The sequence below is a fragment of the Lepus europaeus genome, chromosome 3 (genome assembly GCF_033115175.1).
Source record: "Lepus europaeus isolate LE1 chromosome 3, mLepTim1.pri, whole genome shotgun sequence".
In the NCBI taxonomy this organism is placed as follows: domain Eukaryota; kingdom Metazoa; phylum Chordata; class Mammalia; order Lagomorpha; family Leporidae; genus Lepus; species Lepus europaeus.
In genome coordinates, this window is record NC_084829.1 from 161,596,881 (window position 1) to 161,609,640 (window position 12,760).

The 12,760-nt window shown below is 53.8% G+C and overlaps 1 protein-coding gene across 1 annotated transcript in view; it reads right to left on the reverse strand.

Moving 5' to 3' along the window:
* Positions 1-12,760, reverse strand: part of AGPAT4 (1-acylglycerol-3-phosphate O-acyltransferase 4) — a 98,364-nt gene that overhangs the window by 63,339 nt on the left and 22,265 nt on the right. Inside the window, exon 2 of the mRNA XM_062187012.1 lies at positions 11,149-11,411. Within this exon, the coding sequence (XP_062042996.1) occupies positions 11,149-11,326 (178 nt within the window). The 5' untranslated portion in view covers positions 11,327-11,411. The remainder of the gene's footprint in view (positions 1-11,148; positions 11,412-12,760) is intronic.

Here is a 12,760-nt window from a genome sequence, read left to right on the forward strand (position 1 = left end):
ATACAGAGACAATGCCATGGTTGAGAAGGAGCTTCTAAGATCAATGCCATTCACAATAGCTACCAAAAAAAAAAAAATTCAAATACCTTACAATCAGTTTAACCAAGGATGTCAATGATCTCTACAATGAGAATTATGAAACATTAAAGGACGAAATAGAAGAAAACACCAAAAAATGGAAAAATCTTCCATGTTCATGGATTGGAAGAATCAATTATCATCAAAATGTCCAATTTACAGATTCAATACGATACCAATCAAAATACCAAAGACATTCATCCCTGAAATTCATATGGAAACACTGGTGACCCTGAATAGTTAAAGCAATCTTATACAAAAAAACAAAGCTGGAGGCACCACAATACCAGATTTCAAGACATATTATGGGACAGTTATAATCAAAACAGCCTGGTACTGGAATAAAAACAGTTGGATAGACCAATGGAACAGAATAGAAACACCAGAAATCAATCCGTACATCTACAGCCAACTTATCTTTGACAAAGTAGCTAAAATCAATCCCTGGAGCAAGGATAGTCTCTTCAACAAATGGTGCTGGGAAAACCATATTTCCATATCAGAAGTATGATGTAAGATCCATACCTTACACATTATACAAAAATCCAATCAAAATGGATTAAAGACCTAAATCTATGATTTGATTCCATCAAATCATTAGAGAACGTCGGGGGAACCCTGCAAGACATTGGCATAGGAAAGACTTCTTGGAAAAGACCCTAGAGGCACAGGTAATCCAAGCCAAAATTGACAAATGGGATTATACGAAATGGAGAAGCTTCTGTACTGCAAAGAAACACTCAGCAAAGTGATGGGGCAATCAACAGAATGGGAGAAATTATTCGCAAACTATGCAACTGATAAAGGACTAATTACCAGAATATTTAAAGAGATCAAGACACTTAACAAAAACAACCAGTTAAGAATTGGGCAACCCGGCACCGTGGCTCAATAGGCTAATACTCCGCCTTGCGCCGCCGGTACACTGGGTTCTAGTCCTGGTCGGGGTGCTGGATTCTGTCCTGGTTGCCCCTCTTCCAGGCCAGCTCTCTGCTGTGGCCAGGGAGTGCAGTGGAGGATGGCCCAAGTGCTTGGGCCCTGCACCCCATGGGAGACAAGGAAAAGCACCTGGCTCCTGCCATCGGATCAGCGTGGTGTGCCGGCCACAGCGCGCTGGCCGCGGCAGCCATTGGAGGGTGAACCAATGGTAAAGGAAGGCCTTTCTCTCTGTCTCTCTCACTGTCCACTCTGCCTGTCCAAAAAAAAAAAAAAAAATTGGGCAAAGGACTTAAACAGACATTTTTCAAAAGAGGAAATTCAAATGGCCAATAGACACCTGAAAAAATGCTCAGGATCACCAGCCATCAGGGAAATGCAAATCAAAACCACAATGAGCTTTCCCCTCACCCCAGTTAGAATGATTCCCATACAGAACACCAACAAACAACAAATGCTAGAGAGGATGTGGAGAAAAATGTACCCTAATCCATTGTTGGTGGGAATATAAACTGGTGTAGCCACTGTGGAAGACAGTATGGAGATACCTCAGAAATCTGAATATAGACCTACCGTATGACCCAGCCATCCCACTCCTGGGAATTTACCCAAGGAAAATGAAATCAGCACATGAAAGAATTATCTGCACCCCAATTTTTATTGCAATTCAATTCACAACAGCTAAGACAGAGAATCAACCCAAATGCCCATCAACTGAAGACTGGATAAAGAAATTATGGGATATGAACACCGAAACTTGGTGTTCGCAACAAAATGGATGAAGCTAGAAAACAATATACTTAGTAAAGTAAGCCAGTCCCAAAGGAACAAATGCCATATGTTCTCCCTGACCTGTGAGAAATAACAGAGCACCTAAAAGTCAAACTGTAGAAGTGATACTGACACTCTGAGAGGCAATGACTTTGAACAGCCCTTGTCTCGAATGTTGAGGAAGGTTTTTTTCCCACTCTATTTAACTCTTAGTACAGAGTTAATCATGTGTATAAAGTTCATTGAAAATAGATCTTAGTAAAAAAAAATAAGAATGGGAATAGGAAAGGGAGGAGGAAGAGGGGTGGGAGGGCGGGTATGATGGGAAGAATCACCACGTTCCTAAAGTTGTGATTATGAAATACAAGAAGCTTACATTCCTTAAATAAAAGACTTCTGGGGGAAAAATCTAAACCAAAGCCATTTCTGGATGGCCTCTGCTACGCTGGTTCGGTGTGCTGACTTGCTGGCCTCGCAGGTTTCATTTTGTGGGTGGTTTCTATTTGTCTTTTGTTTTGGTATCATCCACAAAGCTAAGTGAGGAGAAGATGGAACATCACCCATCTTGCCACAGCTGGGGACTGATGGGATAGCTTTGGAGTATTCACAGTGCATGGGACAACGTGCGGCAGGCAGGACCCGTGGAAGATGCTTGGGGAAGACATTTTGATGAGGTTCTGAAACCAGGCTGCGAGCTCTTAGGCAGCAGCTGCTTCTACTGCCTGATTTTCCAGGGGCTGCGCCTCCCCAGCACCTACCAAAGATATACCCAGAGCAACCCAGGGCAACTCAGGGCAACCCAGGGCAACCCAGGGCAACCCAGGACGAGGGCGCTGCTGCCTCCCCCAGCGGAGCCTTCTCCCCTCACAAGGACAGTCACGAACACACTGTCACCACCCAGCACCTGCAAGGACATCCAGACACTGCGAGAATTTCACAGAAAGTGGAATTCACAAGGTAGATTTTGAGTTTGAAATCCATGCATAGCTTTTTAATATGCATTTTCCATGAACTATTTGAAGACCTTGTGTAGACCCTGTTGTAACAGAAACCAGAAAAGTCAAAGGAGGAAGACTTCCCTTTGTCAGTTCTTGAAAGTATAGGAAAAACCATCACCGGGGAAGGTGAGGAGTCGATCAAGGTCAAGGCCAAGGTCGAGTGAACGCAGGTGACGTCAGGCAGCATTTGCTTGTTCACACTGTGGAGACCGACACACTGCAGGGAGAGTGAAAGATGCCAGCAGGTGACAGAGGTAAAAGGGGGAGCCGTCCCAGCAGACCCTTGTGTGTCCCCCGCTCAGTCCAGGAGGAAGGGTGCTGCCTCCGGGTTAGGCTCAGAGACCCACAGTCATGAGGAGCCCTAGCATGGTTGTGGCCAACGTGTCGTGGCCTTTTACACCCCTCCCAACAAGACACTGCTCACCACGGCGGTCACAGAGACGCTATCTGAAGGGAGAGCGTCACATCAGGCGACAGCCAAAGTCAGTCTACGGCCGGCCATGGGCTGCTCTTCTGTGGAGGCCAACACCGCCAGCAGTGGGTGAGGAAGAATCTCTAGAACCTCAGGCAGGACACCCGAAGTTTGGGCCGTGGCTCCCGAACAGAAGTGGCCAGTGGGTCCTGTCCATGGTGCACACTGGCCAGCTCACGGTCAGCGAAGTGAAGGGTTAGGACTGGGGGTTTGGAGGAAGACAATCCAACTCAGACCCCTTCTGACGTCACGGTGCCAAGGAGCTATCGAAAGAAGCAAAGGAGCCCACACCGGCTCAGGACCGAAGCAGGAGCCGAGCCATCAATCAGGCTGTGGGGAGAGGCAGGTGCAGCCGGCTGCAAGTGGATAGAACACGCGGGTCCCCTCAAGGTCGTGCAGGAGCCAGCACTGCCATGGCTTCCTGACCAGAGACACCCAGACCTGCCCTCATCCCTGGCAGCACCGAGTCCAACCCATCCCTGCCTCTACCTCGGCTCAGAAAGTGCAGCCTGCGAGGCATTGAGCCTCTTCCCCAACTTCTCAGGCCCCAGGGCTCCGCCAACCCTGCTCAGCTCCGGGGTGACAGGGAGGACTGCCACAGGCCGCCCTGAATCAGCCGTGAACAACTTCCCTCAGAGAGGCAGCCGCGGACAATCAGGAGCGGTAGCACCAGGAGCCCGGCTCCCTGTGAGTCCCTGCTTCCCCGAGGCCTCTCCCAGGGCTCCAGGGAGCAGCGCTGTGAGGCCGGGGAGGCCGACACTCAGGACAGCGCATCCTCTGCACCCCTGCTCCCTCTGCGTCTGTCTCGAGGGCTCCCTGCCCTTGTCCATCCCCACCGCCTCTGACAGCCCCTTGTCCCTCTCCTGCCCAGCCCCGGCTCCCACCTGCCAGGAGCTGTGGGCGTACCAACCAATCTCAAGGGGGAGAAATACGCAACACACCCATCATCTGGGCTTTGTAAACACTCTAGCCCTGTCCTGCTTCAGGGAGCCATGGGAGTCATTCTGCACCTCTAGGTGAAAGTGAGGAGCAAAAGCAAAAAGCGGCATGGAGACATGGAGCTCAGCTCCTGGGAGAGGGCCTTGTATTCTAGCCTCCTTAGCCAGACCGCACTGAGAAGCAGCCTGGGTCCAACGGCCAGGCCAGTGCATGGCGGAGAGGGGTGAGGTTGGAGGGTCCCAGGAACCAGTATCCGACATCTGGGTTCTGCGGGGACTGCCAGTGCTGGGGTCCCACTGCTGTTCATCTGTGGGCCAGACCAGCACCATGTCCCAGCCACCGGGCACAGAAGCCCTGGTGGAGGAGCAGCACCTGGCCCGGAGGTGACCTTGAGAGTGGTCCAGCAGGGGGATGTGTGGCATGGCTGAGGCTGTGCTCCAAGCATCCCCCAGGGGGCATCAGACAAGGCCTGCAGGGCCAGGTGGTCTGGACAGGCCTGAACGTGAAGCTCTGTAGAGGTTGGAGAGGAGCCAGCCGTACCGGGAGGTCCCACCGGAGGCCCAAGGGCATGTGCGACCATGCCTGGGCTGCATGCTGGGGAAGATGCTGGGGTGCGCACGTCCTTGAGCCCTCAACCACAAGGGGCCCTATCCCGCTCTTGCCTGGAGCCAGGCGAGAACCCCCCACCCCCCACACACACAGGTGAGTCCCACCTGCTCACCCTTCACGCGGGCAGAGGGGGCAGGGTGGGGGTTGCAGGGGCCACAGGTGGTCGAGCTGGCCCTGTGAGCGTGGCTCCGGGAGTGCAGCCAGGCTGCTGCAGGTGGGCTGGTCCTCCCGCCCTCCCCGGGCTGGAAGCTCGGCATTCCTGGCTCCGGCTCCCACCCAGCAGTGACCAAGGCTGCTGGTCCGCCTCCTGCAGGACGCTTCCTGGCTTCTGCTGAAGTCTGCCCGCTGGGACAATCTCCCTTTCATTAACTCAGTGTCGCCGGGCTGGGCTCATTAATGCTACCCCATCCCAGCCCAAAGCGGGACAGGAGTTGTCATTTTCAAAGAGGCCGCGGTCTCAGCTCCAGAAAACGGATGCACGTTGTGTTGCATCTCCTTGAGCTGGTTCATACTCCCCCGGCTCCAGGAAGGTGGGAGCCAGGGCTGGGGAGGGGGGTGAGGAGCTGCCGGGAGGCGGAGGGGAGGGACAAGGGCAGGAAGCCCTTGAGACGGAGCGGCTGGGCAGCGCCCACTGCCCTGGTCAGCATAGAGGTCAGCATCTGCCTGCATATGGGGACCCACGGGGGCACCACGCAGGTGCCGCTGTCCCTGGGTGGCCACCCTGAGGGGAAGACAGTGGGGAGGGGGTCCCTGAAGTGCCACTCAGCCTGGCCACACTGAGGAGCATCGTGAAGCCCCAGTGCCCAGCGCGTGTGAGAAGGCCAGCAGCATAGGTAAAAGACAGCAAGGTGAGCCAGCGTGGGGCTCTCCCACGGCATCGCCCCGACCCTGGCTTCTGTCTCCAGGGTGCAGGGGAGAGGCCATGTCTGCGGGCAAGGCAGGAAGTGAGATCACGGCTTTTAACAAATTACTTTGCTGTACAACGGGCACAGGGCTTTGTCGACCAGGAGAAGGAAATGCAAACCCGGGCCTTGCCCAGAGATCGTCTCCAGTGCGTGCAGGTCAGAAGGTTCTGGAAGCTCCCCGATTCTGGCTCACGTGCCCAAGGCCGCCTTGTTCCACTTTCTCCATCCTACCCGGTGACAGCTGGGTCACGAGAGGAGAGAACACGAGCATGATGGGAACTGAGGGACCTTTAACCCTTGCCCAGAGTAGGGGACAAGACACTGAGTTCCTCCCGGGTGTCCGTCCCTGGCTGAGGCTGTCCCCGACGAGGGACCGAGCCCGGAGCCTCCTTCCAGACAGGGCTGCAGCCACACTGGCCACAGAGCTCGCTTCTCGTTAAGCTCAGCCATTTCCAGACAAGCCAACGACAAACAGGAGAGATCTTTGGAGAGTTTGCAGACCACACCTGCTACACACCCTGCAGGGGTTTCAAGCAGGTTTACATTTTGCACCCCAGTAAACTTAATCTTTTAATTCCATTTCCCATAAACTTTCTGAAGTTGTACAAGCCCAAATATCCTTCAGGGAGGGGCTGGAGTGTGGGTGTTCAGTCCCCAAAACAAAAAAACCCCAAGCCCTTGCACTGGAAGAAGATCAGAATTGTGGCCCATTCTGCCCCACCCTTGGGCTTCAAACGTAGCTGTGGTTTCCGAAGGCACCTAAGAAACACGAGGGCGCCCAGGTGCACCTGCCCGATCTCCCTCCTCAGGACACAGGTTCCCGCTTCAGCCTCAGGCAGAGGGCTGTGGACACTCGATACAGCACTCAGACGCACAGTGTGGCTTTCTAACATTTCAACTGGTGCTAGAGACCCGGCCTGTTACTGGTGCTCGGTCTGCTTGGCTGTCCGAGGTGGCACAGCCTGTAGCCGGGGCGGGGAAGGCACCCCGTGTGCCACGAGCACTCCCCACTCTCAGCCTTGCCCGTGACCAACACCATGGAGCCGTGCACAGGGCAGCCACGGCTGACCATGGGCCCTGCAGTCCAGGCAGCCTCAGGAGTAGGCTCAGGCTTGTGGAACCAGCTCGAAGCAGCGCTGGATGTAGAAGCAGGTGCCAGGGCTTGGGGGAGCGGGGGATGGGAGGGGTTGGATGATGCGGCGGCGGGGGGGGGGTGTCTTTGCTTTGCAGCGATTTACTGGTGCTCCTCCCCAGCCCCACTTTAATAGGTTCTCCTACTCTCTCTTTTAAATCCACAATGTTATAAAGCCTGGTGCAGCCACCTTTCCCTGGAGCTCTCAGGAAAGGAGTGAGCCTCTGCGCTGTTGGGAAGGGGCCTCCCGCCTCCCACCCTGCACAGCTCCTCCTCCTCCTCCTCGCCCGGCACAGCAAGCAGCCTAGCTTGGCTTCTCTGCCTGCAAAAATGGACAAAGACGACAGGCCGACCCACTAACAACCAGCCATCCAGATTAAATTACTTTCAAATGGTTACTCCTGAGGTTGGTCCTTGTGCTTAGACCAAAATCCCTGCCCAGAGTCCTCCCGTGAGCAGCTGTTTGTCCCGGGCTTTGTCTGTAGCTGTCATTTGTCTGGCATGGGAGCCGGGCCACACCAGGCCACGGGACTGATTTGAACTCGCTCGTTGCAACACCAACCTCTCAGCAAATATTTAATGAGAGGCGGGACAACGAGCGAGCTGTCAGTAAAATGCGACCAAGGTGATGGACGGGTGGCTCTGTGTCTCGAGGGGACCATTTCTTCTGCTTCTTGCTTAGGGACTTAGCTGCACATGATGGACGCCGATTTTCTAAGCTAAGAGTGATTCCGATGCCAGAAGACACAACCAAGGCCGTGAACAGTTTTTATCTTCACCTGGGGAGGGGAGAGAAGCAAACTCCAGCTGCACAGCTCCACCGAGGGGGAAACCAGGAACTGAAGCCTACGGAGGCTGGCGGCCCTGGTGAGCTGCCCCACAGCCCGTCTGTTCACGTGGCTTTGTCAGCGCTGAGACAAGCAGGCTACGAGGAAGCCTGTCAGTTAGAGACCAGGGGAACAGGAGCAGGGAAGACGCCAGCTAAGCCACCCAGCACCTGCTGGGATCCCACCCGGGGACGACCTCGCACAGAGTGGGCACGGCTCCTGCTCTGAACTGACTCCTCCCAGAGAAGCCAAGCGTGAGCTCATGAGCCACACCCAGGGAGGGCCGCCTCCCCTTCCAGCACATTCTGTCTCCCAGGAGCCAGGGCCGCTCCTCTGGAGACAGAAATCGTCCTTTCCTCCTTCAGATCAGGAAGTCTCTGCTGCTGCTTAGCTCCGAGCTCACGGATGCTGTCCCCTGGGGAGCAGGCGCCGGGCGCTGCCAGATGCACCCAGAGGGAGGTCCTTCTGGGCCTTTGACCCCAGACCCCCTGCCCTGCATGGCACCCAGACGTGCCAGGTGTCGGAGGTTAATTCTCGAGCTTCATTTAGAATTTCTGAATAACTAATTTTCCAGAGATAATAACCAACCTTGCTCTTTGAATGTGTTACTATCTTTTAAGATTTACGTATTTGAAAGTCAGAGAGAGACAGAGACAGAGAGAGACAGGTCTTCCATCTGCTGGTTCACCCCCAAACAGCTTCAACAGCTGAAGGTGGGCCAGACCAAAGCCAAGAGCCTGGAACCCCATCAGGAGCTCCCACATGGGTGCAGGGGCCCAAGCACTTGGGACATCTCGTGCCACTGCTTTCCCAGGCACATCAGCAGGGATCTGGATCAGAAGTGGAGCAGCCAGAACTCAATTATTTGTTACCGATCTTAATGGGTGGTGTCTCCGCCTACTGTACCACCACACTGGCCTCAGTTTGTTACCTATCTTAATTTCCACCAGAAACCATCAGGCAAAAGCATCCTCAGAAAAATATCTACAAGATCCTGCCACAACCTTGGCACTCATTTGTGTTTACCACCGACCGAAAGCAAAATAATGTAATTGCAAGAGCTCTGATCCCAAATCCTATCTCTTACAGCTTAACTCCAAAGCGGAATCTGATTCTTAACCATCTGCTGGAAATGCGGGTGGGGGCTACAGACGGATGAGTGTACAGGCTTTCATGTGGCAAACTGACAGATTTGGGGAATTCCAGAGGTGTGCACAAATCATAGAAATGTGGGTTTCAATGAAAAGTACAATTGACACTGCTTTGTTGAATTTAAATGTTTAAATGGCAACCTATTCTTGTAGAGTGCAGAAGGACTTTACAATTAGAAGGTCAACCTTGATCGACTGTCTCCTTTCCCTTGGTAACACCAACAGCTCCTCACACAGTTGGGGTTCCAGACCAGGCCATCTCCTGCCGCGTCTGCCCGGCTCGCACCAGCTCTTCCTTTCTCTACACCTCGGTGGAAGCCAAAGTGCTAGGAGACCAAGGCTGGAGGGATACACATGACAAGGGAGCGCATCGCCGGGCACGGGACTGAATGGGGACTGAATGGCCAACGAGCCACAGACACAGGGATCCAAACATACTTGTTCACGACCATAACTTGGCCTTATGGTCCTACGACCTTTTCCCAGACGTGCTTATGTAGAACACTCCAAACGTACACAGCGCGACTCACACTCAAACTGTATCAGCAACACCAATCAAACGCACTGTCAAGTTCAAGTTCTGAATCGGTGAAAGGAGACATCACTCAGGATCTTGTCCCCTCACGAGTCATTCCTTCGAAGCTTAAACGAGGAGAGCCAACTGCATCACTGGTCACCCCCTGCACAATCATTTACAGCTTATATCGTTTTACTTCAAGGCGGACTGCTGCGCTGAAGGGCTTCAAAGGGATCTCAATAATCCTGCACTCGGCATGAAGACTGGTTTCTCTGAAGAGCTCGTTTGGAAATGTACTTGCACATGCGGATCACTGCTAACGAGTCGCGGTGTTCTCCGCTTCTGAGAACAGGCGCAGAATTAGGGACAGTCAACAGAACAGCAAACACAGCTCTAGACACCCCAATGCACTGACTCACCCTTTTCTCACTGATGGGGTTCAGCCCAGTCAACTCAGTCCTGTTTGAAACGGCCTAGCATGTTCTGTCTGTCTGTCTCTCTCACACACACACTCGGATGGTCCCTAACTTACAATGGTCCAACTTGATAATTTTTCTACTTTATGATGGCACCAAAGCCATACACATGCAGCAGAAGTTGTTTCAAAAAAAATTTTTTTTTTGACAGGCAGAGTGGACAGTGAGAGAGAGACAGAGAGAAAGGTCTTCCTTTGCTGTTGGTTCACCCTCCAATCGCCGCCGCGGTAGGCACGCTGCGGCCAGTGCACCACGCTGATCCGATGGCAGGAGCCAGGTGCTTCTCCTGGTCTCCCATGGGGAGCAGGGCCCAAGGACTCGGGCCATCCTCCACTGCACTCCCTGGCCACAGCAGAGAGCTGGCCTGGAAGAGGGGCAACCGGGACAGAATCTGGCGCCCCAACTGGGACTAGAACCCGGTGTGCCGGCGCCGCAAGGCGGAGGATTAGCCTAGTGAGCCGCGGCGCCGGCCTGTTTCAAATTTTGAAATTTGACTTTTCCCTGGGCTAGTGACCCACGTTCCTCTCTGGCCGCAGGGGGCAGTGGTGGTGGCTGCCACAGCCAGTCAGCCCCCACAGTCCCTGGGGGAAGAATCAACACCCTCCAGCGCACCCTGCTGCTCAGCTGGGACACCTGCAAGGTCAGGGGCATTCGATGCATTCTCAACTTCCAGCATTTTCAACTTACAATGGGTTTATCTACAGGTAACCTCCATCAGAAGTCAAGAAACCCCTGTATATAAAAGTGGAGAAATCTTAATAGGGTTAGTGGACTTTATCAAAGTTAATTTCTGGTTGAAATATCACGCTCCAGTTACACAAGACGTTACTGTTGGCGGAACACCGAAGGGTATGAGATTTCTCTGTATTATTTCTAGTGACTGTGAAACCACAAGCATCTCAAAGCAAAAAGTCAAAGGGACAAAAGCAAAGAACTATGTAGTCTGCTGCCATTTAGTTTTTAAAAAGTCTGTATTATGTCTGCGTATACCAGCGACCCACGTGCATATGTGTACACACAGGGAGAGGCACCTGCACACCTGCTGTCAAGACAACCAAGAAATCAGCCCCAGGGATGCCCTGAGGACGAGCGACAGTGGCGGGAGGAATACTCTCTCAGCATGGCTGTTCACACCTCTTAACTGTCGGGCTATTGGCATTTCCCACTCAAGAAACAATTTCTGAGGAGTGGAGACAAAACAGAGCTTTCCGACCTACAAAACCTTAACAAGAAATGGCTTGGCGCTCCGGGGCAGCCCAGTGAGCGCCTCTCGAGCGCCGCGGTCGTTACCCGTACCCCAGCAACGGGGCGGACAAGGAGGGGAGCAAGGCGCTTACGGCTGGAGATGCAGTAGGACAGCCTGCAGTTGATCTTCCTGAAGAGCTGCTTGTTGATGGGCCAGAGGACGAGCGTGAGGAGCTGCGTGGTGTTGATGATGAGCCCCGAGGCGATGAACACGTAGCAGAGGACCAGGTGGCACAGGAACTGCGACTTCAGCAATCCAGCCAGGTCCATGGCGTGCGGCTGCTCGCATCCACGTCGACAGACACCCAGGGGAGAGGATCTCCAGGAGGGAGAGAGGTCCGGCACTCGGAAGGGTCTAGAACATAAAGCAACGCTAAGCGTTAGCAAACGGATGTGGTCTTGGAGTCACTCACATGTACAAGTGCTCTTAAAGAAATATATGCTCGAGATAAAGTCAGCATACAGTCGGTGATTCATTTCGACTTAGCAAACGCCGAGCTGGTTGAAACTCTCCCTTAACTCTCAGAACTTCCTGAGGTTGCCACCATCACCGCAGGTGAGGAAACTGAGGCCAGGAGAGAGGAAGTGACCCAGCCCACATTACAACTTCCCAGGGAAGTGGCAGCTCAGCTTCCCGGTCCACACTGCCCCAGCGCAGGTCAAAGATTTGGGCTTCGCCTCCGGCTGCCTCTTGGCCCAGGCTGGCCCTTGCTCACACCCTCCCCACTTCTCCCTTGCTCAGCTCCTCCAGGTCTCCGTTACCCCTCCCCCCAGCAGGGCATTCCCGGAACTCAGGCCTGGTGGGGGAGACGAGGGGGCCTACCCCCAGGTGCCCTGCACCAGGAAGGCATTTCCTGCCCCCTGCAATGGCGTGCTGAATTGTTCTCCACACCCCCCTGGACCGTCACCTGCTCCAGGACCATGCCTGCCTGGAAGACGGCCATCTCCCCAGCATCTGAGCGCTCCCCACCGGTGACTACAGCTCCATTCTTAAAAACAACCTTCGTGGAATGAGTTCATGAAGGTAGACACGGCTGAACGCTGAGGATCTCAGTAACACAAATGACTAGGGAGGCAGGAGGACCTGGCAGGTGGTGGTAGGGGGTGGCACGGTGGTTAAGCTGACACTCAGGACACACCTAGGGATACGAGGTTCTATTCAAAATCCCAAGGGGCCTATTGGGGTTTTTCTTTTAAAGATGTATTAATTAATTTATTGGAAAGGTTGAGTGACACAGACAGAGAGAAAGGGAAATTCCTTCTGTGGGTCCACTCCCCAAATGCCTGCAACTGCCCGGGCTGGACCAGTCTGAAGTCAGGAGCCCAGAACTCCAGCTGGGCTTCCCACGTGGGCAGCAGGAACCCCAGTAATTACACCATTATCCCCTGCCTCCCCAGGTACATCAGCAGAAAGCTGGATGAGAAGAGTAGCCAGATCTCAAACTGGCACTCCAACATGGCACGTGGGCATCCCAAGCAGTGCCCGACCCACTGTGCCACAGCACCTGCAGGGTGGCAGGGCTTGGATACCCACGTGTCGGGAGCTTGGTGCCCAGCACAGCAGCGATAAGAGGTGAGCCTAGAGGAGAGCTCCTAGGTCAGCGGGGGCCGTGACCAGTGCTATTTGCACAGCTGGCTCTGTGAGAGGGAGCTGCTACAGGAGCAAGGCTGGCCTTCTGCTCGCTCTTGCACAGGCGCCCACTG